At 36.6% G+C, this 18,185-nt stretch overlaps 1 protein-coding gene across 1 annotated transcript; it reads left to right on the top strand.

Moving 5' to 3' along the window:
- Positions 1-321: 321 nt before the first annotated feature.
- Positions 322-2,240, top strand: LOC110912167 (gibberellin 20 oxidase 1-D). The gene is made up of 3 exons (XM_022156839.2): positions 322-946; positions 1,040-1,361; positions 1,569-2,240. The coding sequence occupies exons 1-3, from the start codon at positions 399-401 to the stop codon at positions 1,836-1,838; spliced, it is 1,140 nt and encodes a 379-aa protein (XP_022012531.1). The 5' UTR covers positions 322-398; the 3' UTR covers positions 1,839-2,240.
- Positions 2,241-18,185: the final 15,945 nt, after the last annotated feature.

Here is an 18,185-nt window from a genome sequence, read left to right as displayed (position 1 = left end):
TTTTTAAATATAAAATAAATATAAAAAGTGTATGCCACGTGTCACACAACGCCACCCTTTCACGCCCCGTCCCACTCCACCCTTTTTTGCATCACACCACTTTTCTAACGGGTGCTAACGTGTCTTCCACATGTCACATAAAACCACATTTTCCATGCCCCGCTCCGTATAGTATAATAAAAAAAAAGAAGTAAAATCATTTATTTGAAACGAAATATATTTAAACTATTTTGCACTTTGTAGAGATAGAGAGAGAGTGAGCTATAAGATTCCAAACTGGGACCTTCGCCAATTATCATATAAACGGCATTGGCGTTTCTTTTATCGCACCTAGCAAATTCATTCCACCCTTCATTAGTTCTATCTCTCTATTAACTCAAAGAAACATAATTAATACAATGGCAATAGATTGCATCATCCAGAATCCACCAACCATGCCTTCCCTCATAGAACACCAACAAACGTCACTAGTTTTTGATGCATTGGTCCTACAACATGAAACCAACATGCCCCAACAGTTCATATGGCCTGATCATGAGAAACCCAACTCCCAAAAGTCTAAGGAACTTGACGTTCCTACGTTAGACTTAGGAGGCTTCCTTTCTGGACACTCAGGTTCAGTCAAGGAAGCTTGCCGTCTCGTCGGTGAGGCTTGCGAAAACCATGGTTTTTTCCTAGTGGTCAACCATGGAGTCGATGCAAGCCTAATATCCGATGCTCAACGGTATATGGACTTATTTTTTGAGCTTCCGCTTTCGAAAAAACTAAGAGCTCAAAGAAAAGTTGGTGAGAGTTGTGGATATGCAAGCAGCTTCACCGAACGGTTCTCCTCTAAACTTCCTTGGAAAGAGACACTCTCTTTCCATTTCTCAGCCGAGGAGAACTCGTACGATATAGTTGAGGAATATTTCAAGAGCAGAATGGGCGAGGAATTCGTACAACTCGGGTATGTTTCTAACTATATGTATGTCTCTTTGGCAGTTAGATAAACTACTTTCCATACTTTGTTAACATAGGCTAAATGATTTGATTACCACAGGAAAGTTTATCAAGACTATTGCAATGCCATGAGTAGACTTTCACTTGGGATCATGGAGTTATTGGGGATGAGTCTTGGTGTGAGTCGAAGTCACTTCAAGGAGTTTTTTAAAGACAATAATTCGATAATGAGACTAAACTACTACCCACCATGTCAAAAACCAGACCTAACCTTAGGGACAGGGCCTCATTGTGATCCGACATCTTTGACAATACTACACCAAGATAAAGTCAGTGGACTAGAAGTGTTTGTGGAGAACGAGTGGCGTTCCATCGCACCCGATTCAAATGCTTTTGTTGTCAACATAGGTGACACATTCATGGTAATCAATCTCTTCATGATTAGGTTTTATTTGTTATGTACCAATGTTTTTACTAATAGTCCACTGATGGATCCTAATTGGATTCTTTTTTTCCCTTTTCCATGTTGCACTGTTTTTGTTTTTTATTTGGTGTTTGGCTTTTCTCCCACCACTTTTTACTGCAATTTTGTTCTTTCTTTTGAAAGTAATTTGGTTACCTGTTTTCAGGCACTTTCAAATGGAAGATACAAAAGTTGCTTACATAGAGCTGTTGTAAACAACAAAAGTCCTAGAAAGTCACTTGCTTTCTTTCTATGTCCAAAGAGAGATAAGGTGGTGAGTCCACCAGAAGAATTGGTGGATGAAAACAACCCTAGGGTTTATCCAGATTTTACATGGTCTACCTTTCTTGAGTTCACCCAGAAGCATTACAGAGCTGACATGAACACCCTCCAAGCTTTCTCAAACTGGGTTCAACAGAAAACAAGTAGAACTTGATGTCTAATCTACTATTCTACTGTACTCTCTCTTTATTTAACATGCAACTCAAGCAAGAAGACAATGGAAACTGTAAGAAGATATGATTGTCTAAGAGAGGGTAATTAAGTGGATGCATGAATCCAGCTATATCTGCATGCTTTAAAATATTTCCCTTTTTTGTTTCTTTAGGGTTGAAGGAGGAAACCAATGTGCAAAATTATAATATCTTCATGGGGCTAAACTAGGAATAAAGCATAGCATATAAATTAGCCAATTTTGTAATTTTCTTCTGGACCATATGTAGAAAAGTTTATGAACTTATCACTAGTAGCATTACCCTAGTTCCTTGTCTTCTACTTGTATGTATATAAATGCCAAAAATTGAATATAAAAATAATACAAGTAAAATTGGTAGCTTTATATACATTCTCCTCTAATCATATCCCTCTTTTCTGATTTATTATTATTTTTTTTGTTAAACATTCATAACCATTATCTAGGAGTAGGGAAGAAAAATCAAATCCTTTATCACTAAAAAAAGTAATTTTATTTCAGATGTTTTATTTTAAATTCACAAACTTGACAATAAACACTGTGAACCTTTTTTTGTTGTCAACATCATTGCTTTATTAGCATTTATAAGTGTAAAGTACCTTTTTCTTGTTGGTCTATGTATACTTATGACATTGGGGTTATTATGATGTTTTATACGATAAAATGATGTTTTTTAACAGCAAATATTTTTAATCCTTGTTATCTGTGAGAGTTGAACTTAAGACCTCTTCCTCTCAAACACAGATGTTTAAAAGATTTTCTTTTACTAAAGGACCACCACCCCATTAGCTACTTATATTGTTGCGATGTATCTTAAATTCTTTACGCAGCTTACGTAACTCAATTGAAATCTAGATATATATGTATTGCACCCACTGTTTAGAAATGGATAAACTGTAAACAAGACCACTACATTTGTCTTATAAGATGAGTCAACATCCATTCATAAAGAAAAAACAAGAAGATAACAAGTCAATTCATATCCGATCGATCGATAGCTACAAGCAAATCATATCACGGAGCCGAAGTATTTCTAAACTAGAAGACTCAAAACCGATCATAAACAAACAATCTATACTCATGCAAGAAAGGTAAAAGGCAAAAGCTTTAAAGATTCTGTAAGTAATTGATTGACATGTTAAAAAATGTGTGAAAATAATAATTTTATAGGTAAAACAAGTAGACAGGTGCACGATGGTGGGGGGGGTGGAAAGGGGGCTACATTGTGAATTCGTCTACTCTCAAACCAACAACACTAGACTAAGTTGATCCCACACTTAAAGAATGATATCTCCATGTCACACAGATATATCCCATGTCACATCTTTGCAAAATATATATGGTGTCATTGCATCTAATTTGGAATTACTATTTTTTTACCTTTATTCATAGAAGGACAAATTATGGAGGCTAGCTAGTGTGAGGGTATTTTAGTAATTTCAAAGATAAAAAATAAAATAAAAAGGACCCACAAAGTTGAATCATTTAGGGGAGATCGAGTATGTAACTAGAGTCCATGAAGGCTTTGACAGACTATCCTCGTAATGGATTCTTCTGCCACAATGGTTTTTGGTTTTACTCTTATCGTTATTTTGATTATATAACATTAATTAGTGCCTAAGAAAATCCTCTTTTAATTTAAAAACTGAATAATAATAATAATAACAATAATAATAATAATAATAATAATAATAATAATAATAATAATAATAATAATAATAATAATAATAATAATAATAATAATAATAATAATAATAATAAAATTCTAAGGTTGGTAGATATAATGGTTTCTAGCTAAGTATGATCCTGTCGATTTCAGTTCAAATTAATTAATTAGTGTATAAACTAACTTTCTACAATATATAATAAATTTAAGTACTCAAGTTTCGAATGGTTATTTTTAGACAATTTTCAACTAATACTATGAACATCTAATTATTAATCATGAAAGAATAAACTTATACATAAAATTTGGAGGATAGCAAAGGGAAAAAGAATAGAAAGTACGTTAAAATAGAGATACGAACACTTGGGAATTTGTCTTGATGTTTGTCGTTTGTTAATTCGCAGCAACATTCTGCATACATTTACTACATATTCCAATCGTTGGTGGACAATGTATACCACGCAATTCCCACGTACACAATCACATCACTTTAGTATTGAAATCCTATTCGAATTGAAGAACGATATAAAATAAAAAAGAGATGATTTATGAATTTGAATTTGGAGATCAATTAGAAGATCAAAATATGAGCAAGCCAGATTGATTAGTTAGTTTAATTTTAATTCGATAGATAGGCTACGTCAACATACGTAGCCTTGGGATATTGTATTATCATTAAGTATCGCTTTACAATTCCACTATTCTTGGTTGATGAAATATGCCATGTTTGTGGCAAGACGTGTTTGGACTCCTTTGGGGAGCATGCAGTGCTTGTAGAGAGCTCTTAGGGTTTAAGTATCGACACAATTTGGTTAGAGACATTCTTTTTGACATATTCAGGCGTGTCGGGATTTATGTTAAGAAAGAAGCACCTGTGAATTTCTTGATCAACTTGTTAGAAGGAAGACTAACACTCAGACCGGCTAACATTTTGGTCTTTAGATGGATAGGAGAGAAACATATGTGTGTGTAGATCTAACATGTATTTCCCTTCTTATGGGCTTAAGGAGCAGGGTTTTCATGGTGAGTCAATCTGCTTTAAAATCTATTTCATGCAAAGTGATGAAGTATGAAAACGCGTGCATTAACAAGCAATACGTGTTTATAACATTTGCATTTGATACTTTTAGTTACTTGTGCTTGAGGCTGCGAAACTACTTAATCGAATCAAACGAGTCACGTATTGTAATGTTAAGACGATAAGTTCTATGCGTATAATTTTTAAAAAAACTTAGTTGTATTATCCAAAAAGAGCTAGTGACGCAGCTTGTTGCCCATTTGCCCTCTATTTTGATGTATTGTACAATTAGAATCCAGCTTATCAAAAATATTTAGTATGAGTAGTCGATCGGGGTGATCACAATTGTAACATCATTCTAGCTTTGGTAAATAAAAAGATAAAAGAGTTAAGGTTGGAGTGACCAAAAAAATATTCGTGTGTTCAATACGTTCACAAAACAATTTTTTTAATCTTTTGGGGTAGCCCAGTTGGACAGCCTCACCCAGCCTCTTCTTGAGGTCACCGGTTCGATTCCCGGCAATGCCCTATTGGGGTGTTGGGGCTCTTCACCGTGGGTAATCACCGCCAGGCAGCTATGGGGCTAAGCTAGCTTGCGGAGTTGCAATACTCCGGCGGATGGGAGGTCCGTGCAACTACCCCCCCCCCCCCCCTACGTTCACAAAACAATTTTGGCAACATCTTTTTTTGAAACACGATCGTCACTATGTTGCGACGAAATATGGTTCGTTATGTCGTGTCAGCAAAATGTAGTCGCTACATGTTTGTATCGACGATTGTTGCTATTTGCAAATCGTTTATTGTGTCGCAAACGCCTGTCTCAAAACTGTCAATCATAAAAAGACAGTTGCTTAAAGATTATAGTAAGGTATGTATAATGTGAGCATAACCCAATATCATTCGTTAACCAATTAAGAAGACCAGTAATGCTTAAAGATTATAGTAAGGCATACAAAGAATATCGTAAAGTAGTACCATATAATGTCATAACCATTCTCATTAGATATAATATGTAGGCTGAAAGGAAGAACTCCCAACACTTTTCATATGTATATTACATGGGTCGGACCTTAGATTTTGGAGAATACATATAGGTGAGTGTAACACAATATCTGAACCAATTAAGAAGAACACTAAGCCTTCAAGATTATTGTAAGATAGAAACAGGATCGGAAGAAAACACCCTAAAGTGTGAGAACGGTGAGAACGCATCCTGGCCCAATACGTGGCGTGGGATATGATAAGTGCGTGAGGGGCTTTTTTGTCTTTTCAATCTTCTTTATTTCCCAATTTCGTGTAACATACTGCTTCATTTTTGGCGTCTAAGATTATTTTGGCGTTAATTATATTCATTAACTACTTGGCGTTTTATTGTTTCTTGAATCTGTCACGTTGAATTAATTGTTTTTATGTCATATAGATAATTTTTTTGGCGTTATTGCGTTTCCCAGGTCAATTTTTTGGCGTTCGTGGCGTTGTTAATAATTCATTACGATTCATTAATATTTTCATAAGATTACAATAAGACCAAATGTTTTTAATGGCGTTTAGTCAATTATTGATGTTTTCAATAATACACTGTTTTGGCATTTTTTGGCGTTTTATATATTAACAAGGTGATTTGCCAGCATCCTTTCTCACAGTTTTCATATTATTAGGGTTTTGGTGTTTGTAGTTTTTGGCGTTTTATATAATAATGTATTTTATTAGTAGAGAATCAGATAGCAAACAACAGATAATTAGATAACAAAACATTAGAAAATGAAAAAAAATAAAAAATGCTAATCTAATTTTTCATCCAAATCTTCACTGTCATCAGCCTCTTCTTCTTGAATTTGTTTTGGCGGTTTGAACCTTTGAATACCTTAGCAAGATGCCAATTTTCCTACATAACGCCCGTCTTTTTAGACGAAACTTATTAGTGGCATCATGTATTTTGGTGTGATATTCTTGTTTGGTGACATGTCATTGAAGATCAACTCCTGCTTGAATGCTATTTATAATAATGGAGTCTAAACAAGCATTTTACACTGGTATTGATCCATTCATGCCATGCATATATTCATCAAGAACAAAGCTCACATGATGACATATCAATGTCATTAGTCTCTTTTTCTTGAATATTTGTCCATCTCATTCAGCAAAAGCTTATAGAGATACCCACCATCAGAGAAGAATGCATTCAGTGAAAATTCATGTAGAACAATAGTGGATATAGAAGAAACGAGCTTTGCCATTTGTGGTTTTTTAACTATTTTTCTAGCGTTTAAAATGAGTGGTTTCTAGGAAACATGGCGTTTGTTTTCTGGTTGTGATCAATTGATTGTGTAGAAACCTCACTCTTATAGGATGTTTTTGGCGCGTAGTTTAGGCGGGATTTTTATTATGATAAACGATAGTAATAAAGTAACTGTCTTTTCAGTTACTGTGTGTATTTACTGTTTTGTTCAGCTTTATCAGTTTTAGGGTGATAGACGTTCCATCTTCCAACTTTGGATTTTTTTTAATAGCGTTATGTAGACCAAGATGACAAAATACAATAACAGAGAAAATATTAAACAGGAAAAATATTTTTTTATTATTTTTGGCATTTTGTAAGCAATAACTTTTTGTAGTATTTTTTTGGTGTTTTGAAACTAAATGGAGAAATATATCATTTTATTATCTTTAAAAAAAGATTACACAGAAGAAAACCAAAAAAAATTAAAACTCCTCGTCAGAAGGTAGTTTACCTGAGAAGTATCCATCACTTCCTTCGTCTTCTTCCTCGGACTCTTCATCTAGACTTTCATCCATGTCATCACTTTCACTTTCATCGGCTTCTTGTTGTTGAAGATTCTGAAGCCTCCATTTGAACATGTCTTGCATCAACGCTATTTTTAAGTCCATGTCTGTGTTCAAACAAGTGGCATTGTGCAATTCTTCCATGAACCCAATCCCCTGCTTTGTCATGATGTTTTCACGCAGATAGTCTTCCTGCTCTCTGTTGTCACAAATAACGGTCACCATGTCTGTTTCCTCATCAAAACGCCATGATGTTATGACTGGGTTCGTTTTTCCATCTGCTTTGCTTGGTCCAAATTTCCTTGTTAATGTTTTTATAGCTTATGTGTTTCATGACATTCGTTATCCAGAGCGATGTCCAAATTTCCTTTTGTTGTCAAAATGTATGACGAATCTTCTGATTTTCAGAGTTTATCTCCATGAAATGATGGTTGCCATTTTTGGCGTTTTGGTTAAACTTGGCGTTTTTGGTAAAAGATGTTTTTAGAATGATGGATTGAAGTGATTATGGAAGCGATGTTTAATGTCGTTTATATAATGATGTTTTTGGCGCGTAATTTAGGAGGGAATTTCTTCTAATAAATGTTACAAATTGAATTTTCAGTTACTGTGCTATTTCCTCTTCCTGTAATCTCCAACGCGTTTTATCACTAATCTTTGGCGTTTTGTATTAATGGCATTTTATTTGTTTTGAATGGCGTGTTATCATCTTAGTTGGCGTCTTGAATTTGAGCAGTAAAAGACCTTTTTACCCTTAATGAAGCGCGTCCACTTAATAAAATTGTTGTTATTTACGATAACACCACCGCGCCAATCTAGTCCGTAGATTGTTTTTATCGGACGATCTATAACCGTTCTCACTATTCTCACGCTTTTCACCGTTTTCCCTAAATCCGATCTATAAAGTACCACATGAAGTCATAAATATTATCATTAAATATAATATGCAGGCTGAAAGGAAGAACTCCAACACATTTTTGCGTATTTTATATTGCTCGGACCGTAGATTTCAGAGGATGATTACTTAAAATACACACACACACACACACACACACACACACACACATATATATATATATATATATATATATATATATATATATATATATATATATATATATATATATATATATAGAGAGAGAGAGAGAGAGAGAGAGATAGAAACGGGATCAGGAAAAAACAACTAAAAGTGTGAAAACGGTGAGAACGGATCCTGGCCGAACACGTGGCGCACGATATAATTAAGGCGGAGGGGCTTTTTGGTCCTTTTATCTTCTATTCCAATGTGTTTCTCACAACACTATTTAGGATTTTTTTTTGGCGTGTAGTTAGAAATAATAACTACCTGGTGTTTTATTGATTTTTTAGATCTGCCTCGATAAATTAATCGTTTTTTTTTTGTTACATAGTAAATATATGGCGTTTATAGTGTTCCCAAATTCATTAAAATCAATCAATAATTCGAACATCTTGGCCTCCATGGCGTTCCCAATTCATTATATACATTTTTTAGCGTTTTTGTTGATCTGACCAGTTGAATTAATCTCTTATCTTTGTGTTCATTGTGTTCTTAAATTCATTATATTCATTAATAATACAAAAGATTACAACTAAAACGAAATCAAACTAAAACTAGTAGTCTTCTGTGGCTGGTATTACATCAGAGATGTACCCATCACTTTGTTCATCACTTTCGTCAGACTCATCATCATCATCTTGTGCATTGGCGTACAACGTCATAATCTCGTTTCGTCTTTGTTGCATCCTATATGTAAATATCATCATAACCCTGGATCTTGCATAATTGAACTGGAAAATAATCTACTGAGTATTTCGCAAATTTGTGACAAATCATTTACAGTTCATTTCACTAAAAATGAATGTCTTGTCTTAAAACCAGGTTTTAAAATTCCCGAGGACATGGTGTTGTTGCGTGCTCCACGAGAAAATGATTTATATATTCTTGACATGAGTGTCGCAAAAACAACAGATCATCAGAAACAGTGTTTTGTGACAAAAACCAAAGCTACTGAAAAAGAGTCGATCATGTGGCATCGAAAGATGGGCCACATTCATGTTAGGAAAATGAACTTTCTTGTACATAACGATTTGGTTGAAGGTGTGAATTTGAAAAATTTTCATTTGAATGATGACTGTGTAGCTTGCAAGAAAGGAAAGCAGACAAGGAAAACACACCCGCAGAAGTTGCTAAATTCGATCAGGGTACCGCTCGAGAGACTCCACATGGATCTCTTTGGGCCGGTTAATGTGAAAAGTATCAGTGGAGACTTATACTGTTTGGTGGTTACTGATGATTTCACAAGGTTTTCGTGGGTGGTATGCATGGAAAGGAAGGATCAGACATTTGAGTCACTGATGGTTCTATTCAAGAAGATGGAAATGTTGTATCAGCTGCCGATCAGGAGAATAAGAAGTGATAATGGAACAAAGTTCAAGAATAATCGAATGCTCGAGTTCTGTAACGAGAAAGGGATTCTTCATGAATTCAGCGCACGATACACTCCACAGCAGAACGGTGTAGCTGAAAGAAAGAATCGTACCTTGATTGAAACTGCTCGAACAATGCTTGCCGATTCCAAGTTACCCATATTCTTCTGGAGTGAAGCAGTCGCAGCAGCATGCTATACTTTGAACCGAGTGCTCACTGTCAAGAAATATAAGAAAACATGTTTTGAACTTTTACACCGTTATAAGCCCAATTTAAAGTTTTTAGAACCGTTTGGATCTCCCTGTACCTTCATAGATCCAGATGGCAAATTTGGTGCTAAAAGTAATGATGGTTTCTTTGTAGGTTACGCGAGCCCGTTGAAGAGGGTGTTTGTGCCATGCCTGGGAAAAGTAATTCAAGTTCAGCATGTAGATTGTCAAAAGCACACAGCTCCACCACAACTTCCCGGACAAAGATTCTTGTTCGATTACGACAAACTCTGGGAGTCTTTCCAATTACCGATTCAGCCAAGTGATGAGGAACTAGCACTTTTGTACCAATATCAGCAGTCCATGTCGCAAGAACAAGTGCCTAGACCGCTAGTAGTTTCTCCACCCACCGAGGGTACGCACAATCACGAGGCTGGTCTAAGTGGAACTGCTGACGAACCACCAGAGGAACCAGCTCCAACATTTGACAATTCTGACGACTCAGAATCGGAATCCGGTCCAACTTTTGACGAGGAACCAGATGTTGCAACGACGGAAGCTGAGGATCACACCGGTAATCAAGACATTACGAACTTGCAGTCGGAAGTTAATGTGCCTTACACTGCAATGCCACGAACATTGTCTTATCATCCTTCAGAGCAAATTATCGGTGACCTACAGAGTGGTGTGAAGACGAGGGATCAGATCAACAGAGCACTTACATGTTTTTATTCATCTGTTGCTCCTTTACAGGAAGAATTCTCACTTAAATGTTTTATCTCGCAGATTAAACCCAGAACATATAAAGAAGCTTTGACTGAAGACAGTTGGGTGAATGCTATGCAAGAAGAGCTGCAGCAGTTTGAAAAACTGAGTGTTTGGAGATTAGTAGATCTGCCTGAAAATCAAAAGCTGATAAAGACAAAGTGGGTATTCAAGTGCAAAAGAGATGATAGAGGAGTCGTCATTCGAAACAAAGCACGATTGGTAGTACAGGGATTCAGTCAGCAAGAAGGCATTGACTATGATGAGGTTTATATGCTTGTTGCTAGACTTGAGGCTATAAGGATCTTCCTGGCGTTTGCGTCATGGAAAGGATTCAAAGTCTACCAACTTGATGTGAAATCTGCATTCCTGTACGGAAAGATCAAAGAAGGAGTGTATGTGGGACAACCACCGGGTTTCACTGATCCACAACACAAGAACAAAGTCTATCTTCTGGATAAAGCGCTTTACGGACTTCACCAGGCCCCGAGAGCCTGGTATTAGACGCTTTCCCAACATCTGCTGGCCAACGGGTTCACCAGAGGGACAGTTGATAGCACTTTGTTTACAAAGGAAGTTGCAGGCCATCTCTTAATCGTGCAGATCTACGTCGATGATATCATTTTTGGTTCGACGAATGACGACTTGTGTAAAGAATTTGAGAAAGTTATGAAGAAGAAGTTTGAGATGAGTTCGATGGGGGAGATGAAGTTCTTCCTAGGGCTGTAGGTGGAGCAGATGCCCGACGGAATCTTCATTCATCAAAACAAATACGTGAATGATGTTCTGGAGAAGTTCAACATGGCTCAATCCAGTCCAACATCAACCCCCTAGCTCAGAATCACGGTATTTACCCGGATGAGAGTGGAGAAAAAGTAGATGAGACACTCTATCGGTCAATGATTGGATCCTTGATGTATCTTACTGCTTCTCGCCCGGACATCATGTATCCAACGTGTTTATGCGCCAGATATCACTCAAGCCCAAAGCAGTCACACCTGACAATCGTCAAACGAATTTTACGGTATTTGAAAGGCTGCCCAAGCACCGGCTTGTGGTATCCTAGATCGGGTGACTTCTCTCTTACTGGTTTTGCTGATTCTGATTTTGGTAGCTGCAAGCAGAATGCTAAGTCCACCACTGCAGGCTGTCAGTTCTTCGGAACTCGATTAGTCACTTGGCAGTGCAAGAAACAAACCTCAGTAGCGCTCTCTACTTGCGAGGCTGAATACGTTTCGGCCTCAAGCTGTTGCTCTCAGATCCTTTGGATCCAACAGGAGATGCGAGACTTTGGTTTGCAGTTCTTGGACACGCCGATCTTCGTGGACAATGAAGCAGCAATTAATATAACGAAAAACCCGGTTCATCATTCCAAAACAAAACATATTGAAATCCGACATCATTTCATCCGTGATTGTCATGAGAAGAAATTGATTCGGATAGAACATATACACACCGATGAACAGAGGGCTGATTTTTACACCAAACCGTTTGACAAAAAGAGATTTAACTATCTTTTGAAATTAAATGGGATGAAAAATTTGCTTTCTGGAAGGGTTGTGGAATGTGAAGCCGAGGAGGGCGGCGATCTGATGTGATCCGTGTCTTGTTGTCAAGTTTATTGTACAGTTCATTTTCTGCTTTAGATAAAAACAAAAACACAAAAATATGTTATTATTTTTAGGGGGAGAAAGTTTGCAGAAAAATACAAAAACATGATAAAATTCTAAAATCCAAAAACAATAGAAAATTAGAAAAATCCAAAAACATTGAAAAACTGAAAAAGAGTTTGTGTAAAAAGGGGAAATGATAGTACATCAGCTAGACAAATGCAGTACGCTAAAGAATTGTAAAGATAAAATGTGTTAAACATTCTTGCAAATGATGTGTCGATAGGTTTTTGCACATTTAGTAGATTTGTTTGGGATACAAACAAAAATAATAACTTGCTTTTACGTGGGGAACATCTCTAGGATATATAGGTAACCCCTGAAATCTCGTTTGAAAGGTCCTATTTCTGACATACTAGGTCTTTGTACGTGATGATATCTGGGGTATTATACCTGGACTTCTAATTTTGCGGAAGCAATAGCCTAGTCCTCGTATAATACTCTTCACAAGCTTTACTCGTGAAGCCTCCCCCCAGCATAAAAAATGATGAAACATTGCAAAATGCTATTCATGTGCTGTTGTAGAAAAGATTCCCTAAAGGGAACACACCGAAAGTCGAGCCGTCATCTCTCTGCTGAACGGAAGTTCTGACCAGAGCTCTCACGGTTTCGCATTAACCCCATTACAGATATCATTAGTGTACACTCACCTGTAAGACTGAATATAGTGATCTGGATACGAGAGTATATTCTGAGGTGGTACACGCGTAAAAGTCAAGATCTTAAAACACTAAATCCGTATCCCGAATAGATTGAAATTTGTGTGAGAATTTAAGAGGATCAGTATATCGACAATCAAAGCAAATTGTTTAATGATGTGTATGAAATCTAAGCTTAACGGTACTTGTATCTTATCGGCAGCTGATATGATCCTCTAACACGCTCACAAAAATATTGTGTGTATAGTTTACTGCTTATCATATTCTAAAATCCTAAAAGATTTTCATTTCATCTTATTTTTGACAACAGACGTTGGGGATCAGATGATCAAAGTCTTATATGCAGAACATGTCTGGATCATGAGGGGTGGGTAAGCAGAAGATTGAAAATGTGTTGGTAAATTGCTTGATAGTTCAAAAGTTCATTAACTTGAACTTAAAAGTTTTTTAGAAAATCAGCATCTTTATAATCAGGTCAGCCAAGGTCATTAACTTGGACTTGGCAGGCTAAACAGTTGACCAGGGTCATTAACTTGGACTTGGTTAACTGGGTGTGCCGGTAAATTCTGAAAAAGTTGATAAATTGAAAAATTTGGTCTTAATTTCGCTTGAAACATTAATTTCGTTTGAAGTTAATCCCGCTTGATCACCTAATTCCGCGTGAACCATGTTATCATTTGAGACTTAATTTCGCGTGAAGGACATCAGTGGTAATTCCATGCGGAATTACCCTGCCTATAAATAGGGGTTTAATTCCGTGTGAAATCATCATTCACCTAATTTCGTTTCAAAGACCGTCAATAGCGATTTTAAGCGAAATCCCTGAACCTTCAATTTACAGCCGTTATACTGCCCGATTTTCTACTACTTCTTGATTTTAGTTGGCTGGTTCAACTATTATCATGGGAAAGGTAAGAAATTGTACCGATTTGGACCAGATCTAACTTAATCTCGTTTGAACGGTGTTGAACTGTTGGTATATCTTAGATCTAGGGTTTGTTTTTGATGTGTATTGATCGAATAACAGACTATTGTACTCGGATTGTGACATAGATTATGATTAGGCTTCAATTTTGTATGAGTTAATGTTTGTCGGCGATTCAGAGGGTTTAAATTTAGATCTAGTGTATTTCACTGGACAAAAATGCATAAAAAACACATCATGATGCTCGGAATCCAGAATAGAACAAACCCATGTCATCAATTGAATCATCAGTTCATAAAATTTTGATTTTGGGTAATTTCGTTTGAAAAGGTTAATATCGCTTGAACTGTAATCCCGTGTGAAACGTGATTACGTTTGAGTGTAATATCACTTGAATGTAATCCCGCATGAAAGTGATTTAGTTTGTAGATAAAATTTCGTTTGGGATGTATTTCCGCATGAAATGTATAATTCCGTTTGAATGAGGTTTGATGTGAAAAATTTTCTAAGTATTGAATCTGTTTGTGTGTTGTGATTTTGCAGACTTCGAATGTGCTGTTTGATCCTTTGCACAATACTTGTTGTGTTTATGATAGAGAAATTCCAAAAATGGCTGGTTTCACAGAAATTCTAGAGTTCATGGAGAGATTGCCAATTCAGAAAGCATTGTCGAACCAACGTTTAGCATTCAGATCTCATATTAAGTATTTCTGGGAGAAGGCAACTTATGATGAAGCAAACAAAACAATTAATTTAGTAGTGAAGGTGAATGGAAAAGACAAACCAATTATTATCACTGAACAGCTTGTAAGAGAGGTGATGGATTTTCCAGATGATGAGAACTCTCCAACGAAGTTCCCAGAGAGGATGATAAAGGGGTGTATGTTAAGGATGGGTTACAACGGTGATCTGAACAAAGCAAATTATTTAAAGGCATGTTTTCCAAGATTGTACAAGTTTTTGATTCATTCTGTAGTACTCGCTCTCAGTCATAGGAAAGGGGGTTACGACGTGATGAGAGATTATCATATGAACATGGTGACAACTTTAGTGCTTAACAAGAAGTATAACTTCTCGAAGATAGTGTTTCATTACTTGGTTGAAAAAACAACTTCAAAAGACAAGACTTGGTTGTATCCACGTTTTATTCAGATGATTTTAGATCATGCTTATCCAGAATTGGTGAGAGACGAAAAGAATGATTTGTTGGTATTATATCACATGGATAATGAATCTTTGAAGCAGTTGGGCAGATATCATCCAAAGCATCCAGAGCTAAAAACAAAAGTTGAATTCTTTGGCTTCATTAAAGATAAGAATTATCAAGATCCAGATCCAGTTAATCATCAGAACTGGAGGAATGAGAAAGAGATGAAAGAAGCTGGTTATGCTCATGAATTGAAAATCCTTGAAAAGTTCAAAGATTCTAGGAAGGAATGGTTTGTGAAAGAGGTTAAAAAGAAGAAAGGTAGAAAAGCAATTCCAAAAGTTCAAACTGAAGAAGGTTCTTCATCTCAACCTAAGAAACGTCGAAAGAAAACAGTTGAGACTTTGCTTGTCGATGAACCAGATGAAGAAGAACCAGAAGCAGAAGCTGAAGCTGAAGCTGAAGATGAAGCTGAAGCTGAAACTAAAGTTAATGAGGGAATTGATGTTCGTTTATCCCCTAATTCTGAAAAGTTGTTGAAAGATCTTAATGTTTTTAATGCTCAGAAAGAAAAGGCAGCTGGTAATGAAGAAGGTGACGATGGTGATAAAAGTTCATCTAATTCATCTGATGAAGAAATTGATGAGACGTGGCGTTTAAAGAGAATTCATGATGAAGTTGAAAAAGAAAGGCAGCTGAAAAGAAAAAGAAGACATGAGAAGGTTGATGATGTGTATGTTCCATCACCTGAGGATGTAATAGAATCTCAAACGCCTCCTTCTGGTGGAAGAAAGAAAGCAGGTGCAAGGAAGAGTGTTGTATCTCCAAGAGCAGCAAGACAAAAGTTGACACTTAGGCTGCCAAAACGTACACCTAAAACAAAGCAACCTACACCACCACATCACCACCACCTGAACCATCACCACCACCTGAACCATCACCACCAAAATCACCACATCCATCACCACCTAAATCACCACATCAATCACCATCAAGACAACCATCTCCTATCCAATCACCACCACATTTTACACCACCATATCAAACAACATTCCAAGAACAACCTATTCTTACTTCACAACAAATCTTCCAAACACCTCCAAATTCACAACCACTTGTTTAATCCACACCTGGTTCTTCTGGTTACAAACCGTTTCCAAATATTCCACAAGAAGGTATTTCTCTTGAAGAAATTGGTGATTTCAACTTCGCAAGTGATGTACAAGTAAAGAATGTAGAAAAGAAAGTTGATTCAGTGTTAGTTGAGAATAAGAGATTGGCAGATCGTGAAAAGATTCTTGAGATGCGTGTCAAGAAAGTAGAGTCTGAGAACAAGTCTTTGCTGAAGAAAATTGAAGCAGATCAGATTGAAATTGATATTCTGAAGGTTAAAGTAGCAGAGTTAGAGGAAGAAAAAGCACGCAGAGACGAACAGAATAAGTACTTTGAGCTGAAGAACAAAGAACTTGAAGCTGCCAAAGCGATGAAAGAGCATGAGTTGTATATGATGAATAAAGTGCTTGAAAATATGCTCGGGAAGTCTATAGAGCAGAGGTTTGAGGAGATAGAAGTTGAAGAAGTTAGAGCGAAACGTCAAGCTGAAATTGATGCCGAAATGAAGTATAAAGGAAAGGGTGTTGAAGGTTCTGAAGTTGCAGAAAGATCAACAATTTTATCTACTGTTCCTGAATCTCCTATTCAGAATCCTCGCCCGATATCTGTTGTGTCTGCTATCTTTGAGGAAGATGTGTTACTCGAAGATGTTATTGAAGAGGAAGAAGATGAAGAGGATGACGAGGAAGAGGATGATGAGGAAGAGGATAATGACGAAGAGGATGATGAGGAAGATAATGTTGATGATGCAGATGATGTATTCTCTGCAAGTAGTCATAGTGACGATGGTATTGATGATGATGATGATCAGGGAGGTACTGGTGTTACAGTTACAGAAGCATCGACTGAACAAAATGTTGATGATTTTCTACAAGATGATGCAAATGAAGATCATGATAGTGCTGAAGGTGAGGGGGAGCATGTAGATGATCAAAACGTTGATAAAGTTGAAAAGTTAATCTTGAGGTTAGAGCCTGAAGTTAAAGAAGGAGAATTCAGGCATGTTTACACCATGAATGATATTAAAGAGTATGACACGTATTGCTGATCCTGATTTCAAGTTTGATTTTGAAGAGGAGTTGAATGCGTTAGATATCAACCATCAACCTGATTATGTTTACAAGTATGTTGATGAAACAGATAATTATGACAGGGTTGAGGTTGAGGATTGTAGTGACGAAGAGGGTGTATCTGAAGATACGTCTAACTTTCCAACTCTTGTTGAGTTTTTCAGTGAAGAGAACAGAGATGAGCTAAGGAGAAAAGTTGCTGAAATTTTGAAAGATAAAAACTTTGACGATACTACAAAAGATCCAGAAAAGGAAGAGAGAAAGAAGTGGTTCCGTAAAGACACTGAAAGAAAGTTTAAGCGTCCATTGAAGTTCTACAAGAGAGATAGAGATGTTTTGCTTGGTGATATCATTAGCTGGGGTTTCTTACCGCATGTGAATGCATATGCTATTCGTAGAGAATTTGGTGTGCAATACTTTGAACGTCTTTATGATATTATGTCCCTACCCTGGTGGGATGTAGAAGAGTTATCAAAGGTTAGAACATTGGGCTATCCAATCAGAAAGAACGATGTGCCTATGTGGGGTTTGATAAAGTATGAATCTTTGAAAAACTTCAAACACTGGAAGCCTCATTATCCGAAGAAAGTTCAAAGGGTAGATCCAGTAACTGGAATTGAAGAGACAATTCTGCATGTGAAGAAGCCTAGAGTGATCAAGAATATCCCTGTGCCAAAAATGGAACAAGAGTTTTATAAAGGTTTTGTATGTTGGGTATACAGATGTATATCGACTGAATCTGTGATTACTTACAGGGCAGAGAATGAGATTAGAGAAATCTTTATATATGATCCTCTGTGGCTGGTGAACTGCTCTACTAAAGACGTCGAATGTTT

This window comes from Helianthus annuus, chromosome 15, assembly GCF_002127325.2.
Source record: "Helianthus annuus cultivar XRQ/B chromosome 15, HanXRQr2.0-SUNRISE, whole genome shotgun sequence".
Taxonomy (NCBI): domain Eukaryota; kingdom Viridiplantae; phylum Streptophyta; class Magnoliopsida; order Asterales; family Asteraceae; genus Helianthus; species Helianthus annuus.
This window is presented reverse-complemented; position numbering and strand designations above follow the sequence as displayed.

Bases quoted from the DNA above. Each gene is read 5' to 3' on its own strand.
- LOC110912167 (XM_022156839.2), top strand. From the start codon at position 399: ATGGCAATAGATTGCATCATCCAGAATCCACCAACCATGCCTTCCCTC. The intron at 947-1,039 runs GTATGTTTCTAA...TGATTACCACAG, and splicing joins GAGGAATTCGTACAACTCGG to GAAAGTTTATCAAGACTATT. The intron at 1,362-1,568 runs GTAATCAATCTC...ACCTGTTTTCAG, and splicing joins ACATAGGTGACACATTCATG to GCACTTTCAAATGGAAGATA.